Genomic DNA, 18935 nt, shown 5'->3' with positions numbered 1-18935 from the left:
AAAAGATTATCTCAGAATCAGAATCAAACGGCATCAAAACCATATGATTTTATTCCACAGTATTGGCACTACTGAATTTTAGGTGCTAACTCACCTTTTCCAAGGTTTAGCATACCTGCTGAATAAAAGTGCTTTTCAAACACTTAGTCCAGGTGCAGGGCATAAATCAGTCTGAAAACATGGACATAGAAGGCCTGAGAACGGTCGGTTGATCCATTACAAAGTTTCTTCTAAGATGATTCCCACTCTAGATGTGTTAGATGAGGACTTGCCTGATCAACGCTGAGGATTCTTACATGGAGTCTGTCTTTTCAGCTGCATCCTAACAATGGAAGAAACAGATTGATAAAGACATTATCAAGCCAGTTAGATAATGCTGCTGGCAAATACTCAAGACAATATGCTGCGGCCGTTCACACCATGTTCTAATTAAAGCAGTTCATGTCCTTGGACCGGGAACTGTGTGTTTCTATGGAATCACTATTGAGGCCTAAATTAATCTGCAACAGTCAGGTAAAGTGGTCATGTGGTTGTACCACATGTAGAAACTCTCAGAAAATTCCCAAATTAAAAAAAAAAAAAAAAAACTTGAAAGTTACAGTCTTTATAAGAGCATCCGACTGAAGGGTTTACATTTATTTGTGCAGTGTAGCTTTCAATAAGGTGATCCTGCTCAGAACAGGTCTCAGTCCACCCACACGACATACAGCTGATCTGGAGTTCTGCTGTGAGGTGGCAAGTAATTTAAATGTACAGTATGAACATGCCTGATGTGAACAATGACATTGTTATAAATTCCATGTCTGAACATAGAAACAGGGTTTCACAGACAGGGCTTAGCTTAAGCCAGGAATAGGTCTTAGTTATATCAGGATATTTAAATAACTTCTATAAAAATGCCTTAGAACTTTACTGGTGTGCATCTTGAAAAACGACAATAGCACAGACATATTTTAAGTTGTGCCAGTACAAGATATTTAAGGCAGCTTGAACATGCATGTTAGTCTGAAACTTGTCAGTGAAACCGGGGGATAATTTTAATATAACATTAGCTGTGCTCTCTTTTCACAGTTACACTACCAAAGCATTTCTTCCTTCTAAATCAAAAAAGTCGTTAAGAGGCCTCTGAACCTAGATAGAACAGATGTATACTTATACATTTTGTATTTATACCCTTAATTACTTTAAATTTACTTTCAAACAATAGCCATGCCTATTAAACATGGTCGTTACATTATTGCACTCACCATATTAATGCCACCATCGTCTCGCCTCCGTTGTATGAGTAAAATTAACTTAACAATTACACAGGGTTCAAGCGCAGTTTTGTCCGCTGCATACAGATGATGGTAAATTTAATTGAAAGACAAATAATTAATTGCATGACGTACTGCTTGAAAAACTTTTTGAAGTGTACCCCACATTGGTTTAAAATTAGAAGCAACACATAAATGTCTTTCACAATGAATTATCAGAACGATATACAGTACCAGCTGTTTTTTGTTCAACAACTTTAAACATACTTTATTTCCCAAATATAAGTTTAATATTTATATCCTGCAAATTGTTTGATACTGTCAAAGGACAGTTAATTTCAGTGTATGGTAAGTCTGGAGAAATCATTGCTGGAAAATTGTCTTCTGCTTCTGGTCTTTGTTGTAATATTGAATAATCATATAGAAGTATCCATTCTTCAGATATGGAACTTAACATTTTGTCCAACATCTCTCAATCTATTAATTCAGAAGGAAGTCCAAGTTCATGAGTCAATGCAAAAATATTACTTAAATCCTTTCCAGCCACTTCCACCAAGTCCTTCATTATTATTATCTGTGCATTTTTAATTTTTTGTTCAAACCATGATGGTATCTCACAAGACATATTCAACCTAGACCCATTAATCAAATGGTTCTAACAACCAATGTAAATATTTTACATCAATAGACCTTGTTATTTTCATCAAACACCATGATTTCCGAACTCCTTCATAAAAAAATTTCTTTCCAATCATTTCTCTTACAATCTGTCCAAAACACTTCTTTACGTTGATCTCACCAAACCCCCTTGTGAAAGTGAAAGTGAAAAGTGAAAGTTACCCATACTTGTAAATGGTGCTCTGCATTTAACCCATCCAAGTGCACACACAGAGCAGTGAGAAGTGAACACACACCCAGAGCTGTGGGCAGCTATAGATCCAGTTCCCGGGAGCAAATGGGGGTTAAGTGCCACACTTCAACCATGGGTATTGAGGGTGGAAGAGAGCACTGTTCATTAACTCCCTCCCACCTACAACTCCTGCCGGCACCGAAACTTGAACAAGATGAATTTGGCTCTCTAACCATTAGGCCACAGCTGCCCCTTGTGCTCTGACTCAAAATTAAAATCTTCAACAAGATCACAATTAAAATGCCAATATGCACTTTTATTTCTTATAGAACCGATATAAAAAGAAGAAATCACCAAAGAATGGTCTGTAAAACATATGACTTTTTAAACACTGATATGGTAATTTATAACAATAGAATCTATCCGATCTTCTCTTACATGTGTATACTGTCTTATATTGTTATGCAAATTTCTCCAAATATCACAGAATTCATTTGATACAATGAGTTGTAACATTCTTCACCTTTAAAAATCTCCACCAGGTATCAAATAATGATCTTCACATTGCTGAGTTGTGTTAGCAAGTGAATCAAAAAAAAAAAAATATTCATATTATTGGTGCACACACATTAATCAATTTAAGTGTCATCTTTTCATATTTCCCTGTCACTTTTAATAATCTTCATTCTATTATTTTTCCTTGAAAATTCAATTCCAACTCAGTAAAAAACACTTTTATGACTAAGACAGATACGACCATCCCATTCTTTTTGCCACTCTACTACATTATCTGTTGTGCTATGAGGTTTTTAAACAAATGCTAGATTTTTTCATTTTCAAAACATCATATCACCACTTCACCACTCTTCAGTACCATGTATACTTGTCTTCTAAACGAAACAACGTTTCAATAATGGCGATTTACAGCCATATTAGAGGGATCTTTTTATGGCTGAGACAATCAGACCATGTCTTGAAAGTTTCCTTTCTATAATGAAAGGACATTTGACAACAAAACTTTCTTTGCTGGATTAAGAAGAGGATTACTTTCACAAAGCTATCGTTCAATGTTCTTCCTTTTTCAACAACCTAATTTACTTTGTCAGTATTTGCTAAAATGAAGACAGGCATGCTGCATCCTTGATGGAGACCATATAACTTATCCAACAGCTTTTCCAATGGCTATACTAACTTTTTCCACTGAGCTATCAATGGCTAAAAATAACTGTGTAACCCAGCCAAACCCGCCTTTCCCTTGAGAAATCACTCACACACCAAAACAACAAGATATAACAACAATATGCACATAAAAAAAAAGAAAAGTAACAGACCGTAAAGATGAGAAAAAAAAACGGTCACGCTCCGACTCACACTACACTAGTTCCACAAACGCCCACGGATGCGCATGCGCATGCGCATGTGCATTTTATATTAAATACACGTGCTCCTAAAAAGCAGTCTTACTAAAACCGTCCACCATAAAGCCTTAAACTACCAAACAAGGGGCGTAGTTTTTTTTTTTTTTTTTTTTACATTGGAGAGGACATTAACCCAAGTACCCCCAAATACCGCCCACTCCGCCTCCATCCCACCGCCCACTAAACACCCAGTCATTTTCGCATTTTTTTTTTTTCATTTTCACATTTTTCTATAGACTTTTGATCATAGTTTCACGTCACCAAATGTCCCCATGTATGCTTGCCAACACATTCCTAACTCCTAAACAGTTTTATTATTATTATTATTAATAATAATTATTATTATTAATAATAATAATAATAATAACAATAATAACAATAATAATTTTGTTCAACAGACAATAATTGCACAATTTTTATTTTGTGAGCCAACATCAGCATCAGAGAGCTGGGAGTCTTTATCACTTATCACTTTATTTTAATATCGAATTGGACCCAGGAGCGATTCTGAAAGGACACGTTGTTGCTGTAGTAACAAACACTTTCTTGCAGAACTGATTGAACGATGAACAGCACGCTATTTCAGTGTTGTTGTTTTTTATTTTCTGGATATTTCAGCCAACAGTTTGATTTGTACATTCAGTTGCAGGGCCGTGCACAGACCTTTTGAGGGGCATGTGATGAAACTGAAAAAGGGCACCCCCCCCCCCTCCCATTTTTATATCAATTATATATATTCTCTTTTTTAGCTATTCTGTTTGGTTTTATAAGCTTATTTGTATTATTTGGTTGACATGATTATGAATGACATTGAGAAGAGGGGAAGGTGAGCAATGAGTCAAATATTTTTGACAAACTTTTTTGAAATATAATTTAAGTAATTATGTCCAACTCAATTCCAGATTGTAAGAGACTATAGCCATACCGTTACTATAACATATCCAACATGTATCTGCATACCTGGCAAAAATATTATACTGTGGTGGACCAGGGATGTTGGACTCTTGAAGGTCTCTTATTCACTACACTTTCCCTAAAATAAGCCAGCAATGAAAAAATAAATAAAAATAGTGTGAAAAGTACAGTTGCAGTGAAAAGCATTTCTGAAGGATCACGTGACACTGAAGAGTACTGAACTGGAGTAATGATGCTGAAAATTCAGATTTGATCACAAAAATAAATTATATTTTAAAATATATTCAAATAGAAAACAGTTATTTAAAATTGTAAAAATATTACACAATATTACTGTTTTTGCTGTATTTTGGATCAAATAAATGAAGCCTTGGAATGAATCATGAATTACATTCTGCGTGATGAAATATAAAGATTTCACAGTGATCTTCTGTAACTTTATTTTAGTTACTACTACATTACTGTAGTAAAACCATGTTTTACAACATTTTATACATGTGAGGACGAGCGGAGAGTATACCATAACATGATTAGCCTAAATGTTAATAAAGCCCTCTCTCTGAGGCGACGTCCCACATGTCTCAGTCAGTCAGACAGACATCCAATAAATAAAATATGAGCCTTTATAGACATAGTGTTTAGTAGTACTTATTCAAACAACAAGATATTTATTTACCCTTCGCAAAACTTTGTTCAGCTCAGCTGTTGTCTACTGTACTGTGTGTTGACTCAATGCATATAGAGGGGCGGAGTTATCAGCTTACTGACAGCTTGAGGATCGAATAAGATTTACACAAGCTCGTTTTAAGAACTTTCATTTGCTAAATATTTGTAAAACAGACAGACAGACGTAAAGGGTGACCAATAGCATTGATAAAAAAATAATAATAAAAAAAAACACCAAAAAAAAAGGGCACTTCGGAGTGTAAGGGCAAAAAGGGCATGTGCTCTGCACAGGTTGAGCCCTACCTGTGCACGTGCCTGTTCAGTTGAACAACATTAATTTAAGGTTAAATACTTTCCTCGGCGCCTAAGGATATAGGCTACTGTTCCAAATCTGCACCACAGAGTGCCACTTAGGCTACATATTTTATCATAAAATCCTATTTGTTCCAAATTATTTGTAATGTACATAATGACTTTATCATAGGCTGGAAGATATTGTGAATCTTTCCGCACAACCTTTTTCTGTACGTGCTCTAGGCATATAGGGAGCTAATAATAGCCAAAGATTGCGCTTTCTGTTTCCCTTTACTCTGTTGTCAATAACCGTACTTCAAACTCATCGATGCAACTTTGTTAATTCCTGAAGTAAACTTATACTGTTTTGGACTACTTTCTTGAATTGGGTGCAATACATGTGAGTTGTTCTAAATGAGCGGCGCTTCTCTGGTGTACGACTACATTCCGCCCATGTATTAGATGCGCGTCCTTGAAAGTGGGCAGCTTTCTACTGTAGCCTATTTATTTTAACTTCTTAGGTAATATCAATGGTATGACGTTTCAGGTGTGTCCGAAATTACAAAAACATATACACATATTTATAGCTTACGCCCCTGCTACCAGGAACTGAACCCAGAGAAGCCCCCTCAGCCAGCTGCGCTGTGCATTATGGGATGAGGAAGTTGTTGTTTAATAGTTTCAGGCGGCAAGGAAGTCGACCGGAAGTTGAAGTCGGCCGGGTGCCGCCATCTTGTAGCAGAACTTCACTTGTGTTAGCATTCCCATTGACTCCCATTCATTTTGGTGTCATTTTGACAGCGAATAACTTTACATCTGAGGCGTTTAAAGACTCCGTTTGTCCATTATTTATTTCTAAAGATACACGACAATTTATAAAGGGCTCCAGTACCTTCTATGTTACATTATGGCCCCATAGAAACAGTTTTTGTAAAAATAGGCTAACGATTGCGTCATAACCACACAACTCTCTGTCGTTTTACCGTACAGACAGGAGGAGAAGCTGGCAGGCAATTAACTTAATATGGCGTACTGGCGTTACATTTTAAAATACTATACAAAATAATAAATCCGAATACTTACTCCTGCTCACTCACGCCAAGAACTCCCCACTCAAGCTCGCCGTCTCTGCAAGATTACAGTTTTTCTCAGTCGCTTTGGTACATTTCTCGAAGCAAACTCACAATTTGCAAAACATAAAGTGCATTTCTCAAAACAACTCGTACAAATAGCAAATCACCATGAATTACCTGCAAAAGCCAGTCTCCTGCTCAAAATCCTTAGTTCATCTCTCAAAAATAAATATCTGTGTCAATGAACATATCACTGCCATCAGAATGACAAGTCCTTGTGTCATAGTTTACGGATAAGACAGTCAAATTGCTTAGTCATGTTGTCAATATAACAGTTTACTCTGGAGGGATGATCTGATGTAAACCTCTGTATTGAACAATATGCCATATGCTTATGTATGCCATATCCATTTCAAACGTACACATTTACACATTACTGTATGTGGGATATTGACTGAAAGAGACTGGATAGAATTCCCAGTTACACTTTTACAAAGTCTGACCAAAAAAAAAAAAACCTTTACAATGTCATTGTGATATAGAAAAGGAAAAACAAATATGGACACAAATATGAAAATAAGTCCATTTTCAGAATGTGTAACTCTTGTGTTGTCCTCTGTCTATACAGTATACAGTTTTTCTCAGTCGCTTTGGTACATTTCTCTAATCATTCTTGAGATTTGCAAAACAGTAAGTGCATTTCTCAAAACAACTCGTACAGATATCAAAACACAATGGATGACCTGCAAAAGCCAGTCTCTTGCTCAAAATCCTTAGTTCATCTCTCAAAAATAAATATCTGTGTCAATGAACATGTCAGTGCCATCAGAATGTCAAGTCCTTGTGTCATAGTTTACGGATAAGACAGTCAAATTGCTTAGTCATGTTGTCAATTTAACAGTGGAGGGATGTTCTGATGTAAACTACTGTATTGAACAGTATGCCATATGCTTATGTATGCCATATATCCATTTCAAAACTACACATTTACACATTACTGTTTGTGGGATGTTGATTGAAAGAGACTGGATAGAATTCCCAGTTACACTTTTACTAGTGGTCTGACCAAAAAAATAAAAAAATAAAAAATACTTTTACAATGCCATTGTGATATAGAAAAGGAAATATGGGAACAAAGATGAAAATAATTCCATTTTCAGAATTTGTAACTCTTGTGTTGTCCTTTGTCTATACAGTATAAGCTTTCCTACTGAAGATTCATGAGATGAACCTTTGAGCTATTTCAGAGAAATGGTTTATAATTGGTTTATCATCTACATTCTCTTCATTAGTCAAGATTCACTTGCACAATTCATGCCAAATTGACAAAACATCTAATAATAGTGTGTAAAAATACAAATAAAAAGTGTGCTTGGCAGTTTATGACAACTAGATTAACCATTTTGCATTTAATGACTTATACGATGAACTAAAGACTAGATGTTTTGGGGGGTAAGACTATTGCACAGAAAACTGTATAATACATTTTGAGCAACATGACATTAGCAACTGATAATGTAGGAAACCGCAGATAAATGTGCGTAATCAATTGCATGAATGTACAAAAGCAATCGCAACTTGTTCAAAAGAATGAGAAACTGGTTTTATGATGTGTATTAATGACTAGATGATGTGGAGGTTGTACAAGTAGTTTTGAAAATTTCATTTCTGTTTTGAAAAATGCACCAAAGTGACTGAGAAAAACTGTAAGCTTTTCAACTGAAGATTCATGAGATGAACCTTTGAGCTATTTCAGAGAAAGGGTTTATCATTGGTTTATCATCTACATTCTCTTCATAAGTCAAGATTCACTTGGACAATTCATGCCAAATGTACAAAAAGTCTAATAATAATGTGTAAAAATAAATATAAAAAGTGTGCTAGGCAGTTTTTGACAGCTAGATTAACCATTTTGCATTTAATGACTTATATGATGAACTAAAGACTAGATGTTTTGAAGGGTAAGACTGTTGCACAGAAAACTATGCAATACGTTTTGAGCAACATGACATGAGCAACTGATAATGTAGGAAACTGCCGATAAACATGCATAATCAATTGCATGAATGTACAAAAGCAATCGCAACTTGTTCAAAAGAATGAGAAACTGGTTTTATGATGTGTATAAATGACTAGATGATGTGGAGGTTGTACAAGTAGTTTTGAGAATTTCATTTCTGTTTTGAAAAATGCACCAAAGTGACTGAGAAAAACTGTAACGATGGCAGTTTGCACGCACAGCTACTAGAAGATATACATCTGTCAGACAGGTTGCTGACATCATCAGGCTTAGTTTGAGTCTGCGTGTCAGAAACGGAAGAGCGAAAAAAACGCTAAAAATGGGCTTCACTTGTCTCAATTGAGTTCCAATGGGGTCTCTGTGTCCATTTCTTTTACTGTCTATGGACAGTTTGCACTTTAACATGGCAGCTCGTGGACAAACTTGGAGTAGTGAGGAGGTGCGAAGCCTCATAAAAATTTGGTCAGATAACCATGAATATGTCAGAGTTAAGAAGAATTAATGCACACCCCCATTTGAAGTTACCAGCGATGCCCACTCGCCGTTTGCAGTGCATTAGAACGTTGTTTTCAAGCCGCATCCGCACTTCATTATAGAAATGTATTGTTTGCATATTGTGGTGTATACGAACAATGTACTAGATTATGGCCAAGGACAAAACCACCCCGCGCAGTCGTCTCTCCATAGTTGTGTTGTCTCTGTGTTGTTTGCTGGCCTTCTCTCTTATTTTGGAATATTCCCACACGTAAATTCTGACCAATCGAAAAGCAGTTTAGGAAATACGACATGGCCAATGAGTGATGTGGATGTTGTCATGTGACTGCATTTTGGGTCGTTTCAACTGGTTCGGGCCAAAGCAATCAGTGTGGTGTGAAAATGAACCAAAAAAGCTGGAAAATTCTACAATGTATAATTGTTTGCCTTAGATTCGAACCAAATGAACCGAAGATGTGAAATTGAAAGAGAAATCTTTCAAAAAAAGATTAACAGTGAATATATTGCATCATGCTTTATTAAACCTTTAGACTACATGGTACAAATTAAATGTAAAGATGTTTGTGAGCCAATATATATATCAGTATTGTTTAGTCCATAAATTAACTAAAATAAACACACCAAAACATATATGCAATGTTCTAATAGGGCCCACAAATGATTTATAAAAAATGACAATAAAAATACTATATGTGTCATAAACTATTAATTAAAAGTTCATTTAGGTCTATAAGCCCATTTCTTTCACTGAATAAAAAAATAAAACAAGGTAATCGTGACTTTATAAAAAGCAATTACAAGTTATAAAGTCAGAGTTGCGTGATTTAAAGAGTTTATACTCACAATTTTGACTTTATAACTCACAATTTCTTCGCACAATTCTGAAATAAAAAAGGTGCAATTACCTTGTTTTATATTTGTTCATTTATTGGCAGAAAAAGGCTTCCATAGGGTCTACTTATTTTGTTAGCGAGAAAAAAAAAACGATTTAGAAGTAATAGGCTATTGTAGAGCAGTCTGTTTTTATAGACATTCAAGACATTCAAGTAATTGCTCGCTGGTATGATTGGCTAAATAGGCTGTTAGAATCACACAGAAGTTTATAAAATACATAACATAAAATAAAACTTTTTTTTCTCACAACTAACACTACACAGCATTGTGTAATCCACAAAGGCATCTCTCTATGGTTTTGTTGGAGTAATCCTGTGTCTTCATCTCTCTAGCTTTTCCTGTTCTCTTACTACATGGATGTAAAGAGGCAATAATATAGAAACTGCTGTTGATCTTCTGCAGAGGCGATCTTTCCTTGCACTATATGATGTTTCAATAAGAGCTGTTTTTGAACTAATAAGAAAGTTTTAAGTTCTGAAACTTACAGGATGTTTTTATAGTTCATTGGGCTGTGATATATCAAAAGACCAACTGGAAATTAGGTGATACCTTTAACTTTCATCTTAAGTTCAGCTAAAAGTTCCAATGTTTCTCACATATTAAAAAGTATGTAAGCACTATATATAACTATTATGTAAATTGTTATAACTTTGCAATTAAAGAATCATAAAAATAAGTAAAAAATCCAACACTCAGTTATACAACAGGTTCCTCCCCTGATGTCAAGTCTACTGTGTTCATCTAAAATCTGTCATATTCATCAGATATTTCCATATAAGTTGAGGTCTGCTGTATTGGTGTAATCATCATCGTAACTGGGTTCCTTAATGGAGAAGAGAGATACAGAAATCAGATTTAATAGGACTTAACATATTACAGTTAAGAGTAATGAGATTATATGTATGACCAAGAAGAAATCAAGCAGTAAAACAACAGATATTAACAATACTAAAAAGATTAGTAATGGAATGGTTATGATAAAGTATGTACTCACAGAATATGATTTGGCCCCACTGCGGTGAATCATGTGAAAAGGAATTTGTAAAAAAAAAAAAAAAAAAATACATTGATCACAGCAGTTGGGTGCTTAAAAAAATAAAATAAAAATAAAATGCTGATAAAAATCAATTTAAACAAGATACGACTGTTGTATTAAAGAGAATATTTGAGTACTGAGTACAAATATGAGTCATTCAATGCCATGATTCTTTCCAATAAGTAAGAGATGCTTCATACCTCTTTGGTGATGGCATTCGAGTTTTGGAGAAAGGCTTGTTTCCTGACACTGTACATACGTTGTTTGCCCTGTTAAGATTCAGAAACCTCTGTTATACTCCAGGAATGACAAAAAATACTTGGGTATACTGAAGTAACTATCCATAACCAAAAAAGAAGGAAGTTTATAAATGAATAAATAAATAAATAAATATCTATCTATCTATCTATCTATCTATCTATCTATCTATCTATCTATCTATCTATCTATCTATCTATCTATCTATCTATCTATCTATCTATCTATCTATCTATCTATCTATCTATCTATACACACATTTCCTTTATATACCATTTCATGAGTTTATGCTTTTTTTGGGGGGTGGGGGGAGGGGTAGTCATGGCCTAGTGGTTAGAGAGTATGACTCCTATCGCTAGGGTTGTGGGTTTGAGTCTTTGTCCAGCAATACCATGACTTAGGTGCCCTTGAGCAAGGCACCGAACCCCCAACTGCTCCCCGGGCGCCACAGCATAAATGGATGCCTACTGCTCCGGGTGTGTGTTCACGGTTTGTGTGTGTTCACTGCTGTGATTGTGCACTTTGGATGAGTTAAATGCAGAGCATTCTTCTCTGAGAAGCGAACCCATTACATTACTTTACCGTTTTACACAACATTCACAAAAACATTTATTGGCATCAATCCTCATTTTTATTAACAAATAATACTATGATAAATCAAATCTGGTAAATAATTCTTGAAAAAATGTATATCATTTACAAATAGTCATCTATAATAATTATGGAGAAACTTACTTGTTGTCAAAATTCCTGTCAATTTGATGCCCTTGAGCTCTCCTTGAAAATAAAGGGAAAAAATAAATATTAGACTTCATGATAAGCTAAATATATATTTCCATGACAACTGATTTCAGTTAGATTTCAGCCTTATATTATATATATATAAGGCATTGGAAACATTGACAGTATGTGGGTACCTTGAAAATCGACTCCAAATAGACCTCCTAAATCGAAAAGAGGAACAGAAAAATGCAAATGAAGAAAAAAATATGCATTTTTATATTTTATCTAGTCATATCATCATTTACAGATTAATGTTTGACAGCTACCACGCACAGCTACAATGATAGACATCGAAAAGTGTTAATTTAACAGCTTGTGAAACAGTAGTGAAACATTTCTATATCTATTTAAAAACTAATGCTGTATTCTGTGCTGCATATAGACTTCTTTAGAACAGCACTGGGGAGACTATTTCAATAACTAAAAATACTGTAAGCAACATGGGTAACAGTTTAGAACAAGGAACACATTCACTATTTATTACTACTTTTCCCTCAATAAATTCCTAATTTGCTGCTTATTAATAGTTAGTAAGGTAGTTGTTAAGTTTAGGTATTGGGTAGGATTAGGGATGTATAATAAGGTCATGTGGAATGAGGCATAAATATGTGCTTCATAAGGACTAATAAATGGCTAATATTCTAGTTATATGCATGCTTATAAGCAACTAGTTAAGATAGCCTCAAATAAAGTGTTACTGCAACAGCTTTTAACTGTTTGTATGCCAAATTTAATGATAAAACAATCTTTTGCACACAGACATAAACACTATGTTCATAATAAAATTACATTTACTAGAAATAGATTAATTCTACAGACATGGGATATAATATTAAAGAGTTAGTTCACCCCAAAAAAATGAAAATTAAGCCATAAATCAGTCACCCTGAAGTCGTCCTAGGTGCATATGACTTTCTTCTTTCAGACGGATCCAATTGGAGTAATTAAAAAATATATATATATATATATATATATCTTTGATCTTTCAAGCTGTTTGATGCCACTCAGCAGGGGTTGCACTGCATTGGTCAATGAGAAGTTTAATAAAAAGCTCATCCATTAAAAGAAAAAAGTGTCTAGCACAGCTCTGAGGTGTGAATAAAGGATTTCTGTAGTGAATCGATGAGTTTTTGTTAAAAAAAAAAAAAATCCATATTCAAAATGTAATAATCACTTCAATCTAGTTTGCGCTCACAGTTGTAAATGAAGCAGTTCCTGGTGAATGACGTATGAGGTTAGCTTTACGCAGAAGTGACGCACACACAAAGACAGCGGAGAGATCAAAACACAGAAGCTCAAAACGAGGATTTGTAAAGAGGAATGTTGGAGGATGACGATATAAGCCAAGAGAACACTGGTTTTCCTTTGCTAAAGTAAGGAAACTTTGCCTTTTTTGCTCCTGTTAACCAATGTTGGTTTTCACGGCACTCACCTTCGCATGCACAGTGCTGACCTCATCCGTCATTCCCTCAGAACTGCTTCCATTTTACAACAGTTAGGGCAAGCTAGATTAACGTGATTATTATGTTTTGAATAGGGATATTTTTCTTCCAGAAACACATAAATTATCTACGGGAGGCCCTTGTCCTTGTTCAGCCTTATTAATCTCAAATAATTAGTGTGTCCTGCACCTTCAACTCCTGCTAATAATTTTCAACATACCACATAACTATGTCTTTGTATAAAACAACCATACCTAAAACACAAAACATGCCATAGATTCAGTATTTTTTTTGGATTTAGATTTTGAATTTTGAGGGGATCTGTTATAACCAGTTTTTTTTTTTTTTTTTTTTTTTTGCAGAAGAACACATTAGAAGCTGTGGTGTACTTGCCTCTGCTCTCTGCCACCAGGAACACTGCTACTGTCACCTGGACGAAACCTGGTGATCACATGACAAGATCACTCATAACTGATGGAGGCTACTCAATGCAATGCAGTTTAAAAACAATCATATATATATACTGTTTACCTGCGAGACAGTCTTGATAGTCGACCCCACATTCTAAAAAAAACATTTAAGACTTAGTAAAACAATAATGATGATTTTTACTTTAAGTCACATTGTAAACGTACAGTGTCTTATTGTCATGTTTTATTGTTGTGTTTTAACTATTCTAATTAAGAACTGTTTTATTAGATATTGAAAAGAGATCTGTGTGCTTTTATCAGCAGGAAGCATCTTTAAACAATGTACTTCCCCTCTCCACCCCATTCAAAATAGCACACCACCATAGAACGTAGTTTAATATCTGTCTTTATCTATTTTTATAACAGAAAAATAATATACTAATACATTTTGCTCTATTGTAACAGGTATTAATAAACCAATGAATTCAATATTTTTTCCCTTTGTATCTTCTATTAATTTTCTATTAAAAAAATAATGGACCCACTTTATATTAAGTGGCCTTAACTACTATGTACTTACATTTTAATTAATAATTTTGTACAATGTACTTATTGTGTACATACATGTTTTTACATTGTACTTATGTTTGAAAAAAAAAGACATACAATTACAACTGTATTTAATTTCTGTAATTACATTTATAATTACACTGTTGACCCATACTTCACACCTTAACCCACCCTTAAACTTACCCATACCTCCAACCCTCTCCCTAACCTTACCCCATCCCACCTCAATAGCAGCAAAAGTGTTTTACAATACAATATGAACACAGTAAGTACATTGTACTTATTTTTTATGTAAGTACATAGTAGTTAAGGCCACCTAATATAAAGTGGGACCAAAATAATAAGTTGTGATGATATATACATGGTGTATCAAAGTTCAAAGTTCAAAGTTCACCGACATTGACTCAAGAAAGCCTAATTTTAAAAGAATTTTAAAGTCGGACCGAGGAACAATAATGTTCCAAGGAAGAACCGCTGGTAATGCTCACCCATTGTCATTTCTGGATTCGAGATCTGCAATGCGCTTCCTGGATATAATTTAAGACATAAAAATACATTAATAAATAAAACCACTGAAACATACAAGAATGTCATAATTCATTCTCAAATTCTCACATACAAGTGACATATTTTAACAGAATTATTAATTTGTACATCGTTTTCATTCACAGTGTAAAACAGTTTTAAGAATGTGTTTTTTTTTAAATATATATACAGAAACTGATATTTATGCTATTTATAAGTTAGTTCCAGACTCACTTGTATCTCTTGACAATGAGGAAACACAGTACTCCAACCAAAAGAGCAGCTCCAAGACCAGAGATGGTTGGAATGAGGATGTGACTGAGAGTCGCTTGTTCTGGTTAAAATAAATAATGATAATAATAATAATAATAATAATAAACTAGAAATAATTATCTACTAATATAAACATTATTTACACAGAATAGTTTTATTGTTATACCTTTCACAAAGATACGGTGAGTCGCTGTCATTTCTCCCTTGACATTCCCGTGGTACTTGACTGTGCATGCGACAGCGCTGTGATCGTCCTCTTTTTGAGGGATAAAGGTCAGCACAGACTGTGTTTCCCAGTTTCCATGACCGATGTTCTTGTAGCTCCTGATGTCCTTTCCAGTGTGGTTCCAGGTGAGAGTGGGCTGGTGGGACGGACAGGTGTGCCGGACAGAGCATGTGAAGACGGCAGTTTCACCCTCCTGCACAGACTGCTCGGCCTGCAGCTCTGGTTTTGATGCTTGCTCTGTAAATGATTTGGAATGATTCACATTTTGGGCTGTTTTCTTATTTTGTTTCCTCTTTAGTTGTTGTAATCACAGATTTAAAAAATCACTTACTTACCGATCATTTTAATCGACACACAGTTTTCCACAAAGGAGTACTTGTCTTTTTGAGATGTTTCTAATTCCACCCTGAAACAATACGGCCCGTTGTCGTGGTTTTTGACCTCATCAATCTCCAAGGAGCAGTTGGAACCACCCAGTGAACCAATCAGGTTTGTACGTCCCTTGAAACTGTCTTTAACCCTCGTAGTGTCTTTGTGAAAAATAATATCATCCCAGTTGTCCTTCTTGTGCCACATAGCTCTAATACGATCAGAGGGCTGTTCTTGAACGGGGTATTTGAATGAACAGGGCAACACGACACAAGATGAGACCAGAGCCTGCATTTCAGGCTCTACAGTTACCTTCCAGACATCAGCAAACACGCCAGCGCAAAAAACTGCAAAATAATAATGATAAAAGTTAATAAACTTAAATAAAATACATTTCAATAACACTAAAATAATAAGTTTAAAATTAGTGAAAATTTCTGATTTCTAATATTTCATCCCCCCCAAAAAATAACAATTTGCTTTTGATTTACTAGTCAACACAAGATGCAGGTGACTTTCTTCATTCACTACAACAGTAAAGTATTTTTTAGTTGAACCCAGTGGTACTTATTGATTCATAAAATGCAAGTCCAGAGCTACCATCACTTTGTCTTATGAAGCAAAAAATCAGTTTGATTGTTTTGATTGAAGAAAGAAACAGAACAATATTTTGATTTCTTTTTTTAAAAATTCATATGCAAAACGAACTGTACAGTACATAATGAGCGTGAGCCTGCAGAACCGTTTGCCTGAGGCTGGATTATGTAACAATGTTGTTTATAATGTTCAGTTTCTCATACAAAATTATCCTTTTGCCTCATAAGACCTCAATAAATCTCATGGAGTTAAGGGGATTCATTTATTGTTCTTGTATCTGCCTTTTTTTATTCTAAAGTGATGGTAGCCATGGACTTGCACAATAAATCCTCTTTACTGTTGCACTGAAAAAAATTATATTGAATGGCCTCAGGGTTAATGAGAGTAATTTAACAGTAAATATTCCTTTAATAAAAAAATACAAATAAATAATAATAATAATAAAATAAAAAAAACATGTAAAGGAGATTACATTTTCATTGAAATAATAAGAAATAGAAAAAAATATTTCTAATAACATTCTTAAGTTGTTGAATAATTTATTCATATAATGAATGGAAAGAAAGCTTTAACATACTGTGAAGCCAGTAGAGAAAAATTCCTGCCCGCACATCCATGATGGACTGGACTCTAGAAACTGAAGATGAAAAAAAAACAATATTGATTTTATTTGCACTTGCAATCATTTTTGTCTAGGGCACTGGAGAGACAGTAATCATCCGGTCAGATAATTATATAGAGTTTATATACTTGAACCTGAGAGTTAAACAGGGACGCTATAGTGAACTAAAACTAATAATAAATAATATTACTACATACATAATATACATTTATGAACTATATATAATTATATACATATAAAATATATCATATCCTTTTTTATTTAATGTTAACTGTCACCTGTCCCCTATGTGGGACACCTATATTTACTTCACTATATTACAATTAAATCTAATCTAATCTTGACAAACTTTATATCATTGGAAAGGTCTAAGACTCCAAAATATATATTTTACCAATGCTTTTTTTTTTTGTTAAAGATTATGTAGGAAAAGTAATCGATTAATTTATGACAAGAGTGCACCCGTCAAAAATCTACATCATAATAGGAGTTTTTACCTTTGTTAAAAAAAAAAAAAGACTTCGTTGTTGTCTTTTTCTCTATCACATTTTAGAAATTATATATCAACTGAAAACTTAAAATCTCAAAATTCATCCTTTAAAACTCATTTTAAAATCAGACATTGCATTATCATGTAAATGGTACATCGATATCATATTTAAAAAAATTATTCATTCATGAATTATAAAAATTAAGTTTGGATCGTGCACTACAAAGTCTATGTTCAAAAATGTAAGTGACAGTTAAGGGGTCTTATTTCAGTTAGTTCTTATTTTGCAAGATTTCACAGTTGCTAACTAAACTAAAATGATATAAAAAAACTCATAAAACTACATTAAAACTATGTATTCATAACTTACTATTATCACGGTAACTTCAAAATTATGGGACATATTTTTATTATTATTATCATTATTTTAAACTAATTCAAAATATGAATAAAAACTACAATAGTGTCTCAATGATACATGAAAAAAAAGAAAAAAGAAAGAAAACGGGTTCCCTGGAGATAAAAATTGGAATTGAAGAATTATCATTTATTGATTGTAATGATGCAATTGGAATCAGTAGATAATAAAACATTTTGACCAGTGATATTTTTGATATAAGAATAACAATAATAGTAATCAGTGATTACGTGAAGTGAATCCAGAGAATACCAATGAGATCTAATGAGTCAGACAGTCTATACAAGTCTAACACCATTCAAGAGCAGGTTAAAGATAGATATGGGCCTCCCTTGGGAGAGCAAGTCTGATTTTTTATTTTTTATTTGTTTTAAATCATTTTTTTTTTTTAGTTCTCTAGAAATATGTATGTGAGCAAACAATATTTTTAAACAAAAAGCAAGAATGATAAATATGCATCTTATATGAATTAAACTAGATTATAATTTATTGGTAACACTTTCTGTGATTGTGAAGAAATGCATTAGTAAATGTGTAAATTAACATTAACAAAACATTACTGAATCCTGAAAAGTGGAGATGATCATTGTTAGTTCATAGTTAGTTCATGTTAACTAGTGCATTAACTAGCATTATACTATATCCTTACTATCAGGAAAATTTCAATTTATTTTAGCATGATTATAATTATTACACAAAGTATTAAAAAGAAAGAGAGCCTACCTTATCTGTTAGATTGTGACTATTGTGCCTTGACTGACTGAATGACTGACTGAACTTTAACGCAAACCAGAGATATAAACTGCCTGAAAAAACAACAGGAAGTACGTTTAATACCACAGACCTCTGAGAATTAAGACCCTTCTTTCATTTCTCGTATTTGAGGATGCTGTGCTGAAGAGCATCAGAGCTTAAGTTCAGATCTAAAAGTCAATGAATGTGTACTTGACTTGACAAACTTTGAAATGAAGAGAATATGAAACAATGAAAGAAACAATGTAAATAATAAATATTATTATTATAACAATTAATTAT

At 33.9% G+C, this 18935-nt stretch overlaps 1 protein-coding gene and 2 long non-coding RNA genes across 3 annotated transcripts in view; 1 reads left to right on the top strand and 2 right to left on the bottom strand.

Annotated features, from left to right (window-relative positions):
- LOC128029007 (uncharacterized) overlaps positions 1 to 16107 on the top strand; it is a 76275-nt gene extending 60168 nt beyond the window's left edge. Inside the window, exon 2 of the long non-coding RNA XR_008187285.1 lies at positions 15894 to 16107. This is a non-coding gene — a long non-coding RNA (uncharacterized LOC128029007). The remainder of the gene's footprint in view (positions 1 to 15893) is intronic.
- On the bottom strand, positions 101 to 2241 carry LOC128029008 (uncharacterized). The gene is made up of 3 exons (XR_008187286.1): positions 1248 to 2241; positions 1076 to 1131; positions 101 to 322 (listed from the first exon to the last, which is right to left on the bottom strand). It is a non-coding gene; the product is annotated as an uncharacterized LOC128029008 (long non-coding RNA).
- Positions 9477 to 18722, bottom strand: LOC128029005 (myelin-associated glycoprotein). The gene is made up of 13 exons (XM_052616438.1): positions 18624 to 18722; positions 16948 to 17007; positions 15740 to 16120; positions 15345 to 15641; positions 15140 to 15239; positions 14869 to 14907; positions 13932 to 13964; positions 13794 to 13841; positions 12093 to 12119; positions 11911 to 11952; positions 11118 to 11186; positions 10876 to 10894; positions 9477 to 10704 (listed from the first exon to the last, which is right to left on the bottom strand). Exons 2-13 carry the CDS (start codon positions 16985 to 16987, stop codon positions 10642 to 10644), a joined length of 1158 nt encoding a protein of 385 aa, XP_052472398.1. The 5' UTR covers positions 16988 to 17007; positions 18624 to 18722; the 3' UTR covers positions 9477 to 10641.
- Between the last annotated feature and the right edge of the window lie 213 nt (positions 18723 to 18935).

Source organism: Carassius gibelio, chromosome A15, assembly GCF_023724105.1.
Source record: "Carassius gibelio isolate Cgi1373 ecotype wild population from Czech Republic chromosome A15, carGib1.2-hapl.c, whole genome shotgun sequence".
NCBI lineage: Eukaryota > Metazoa > Chordata > Actinopteri > Cypriniformes > Cyprinidae > Carassius > Carassius gibelio.
This window is presented reverse-complemented; position numbering and strand designations above follow the sequence as displayed.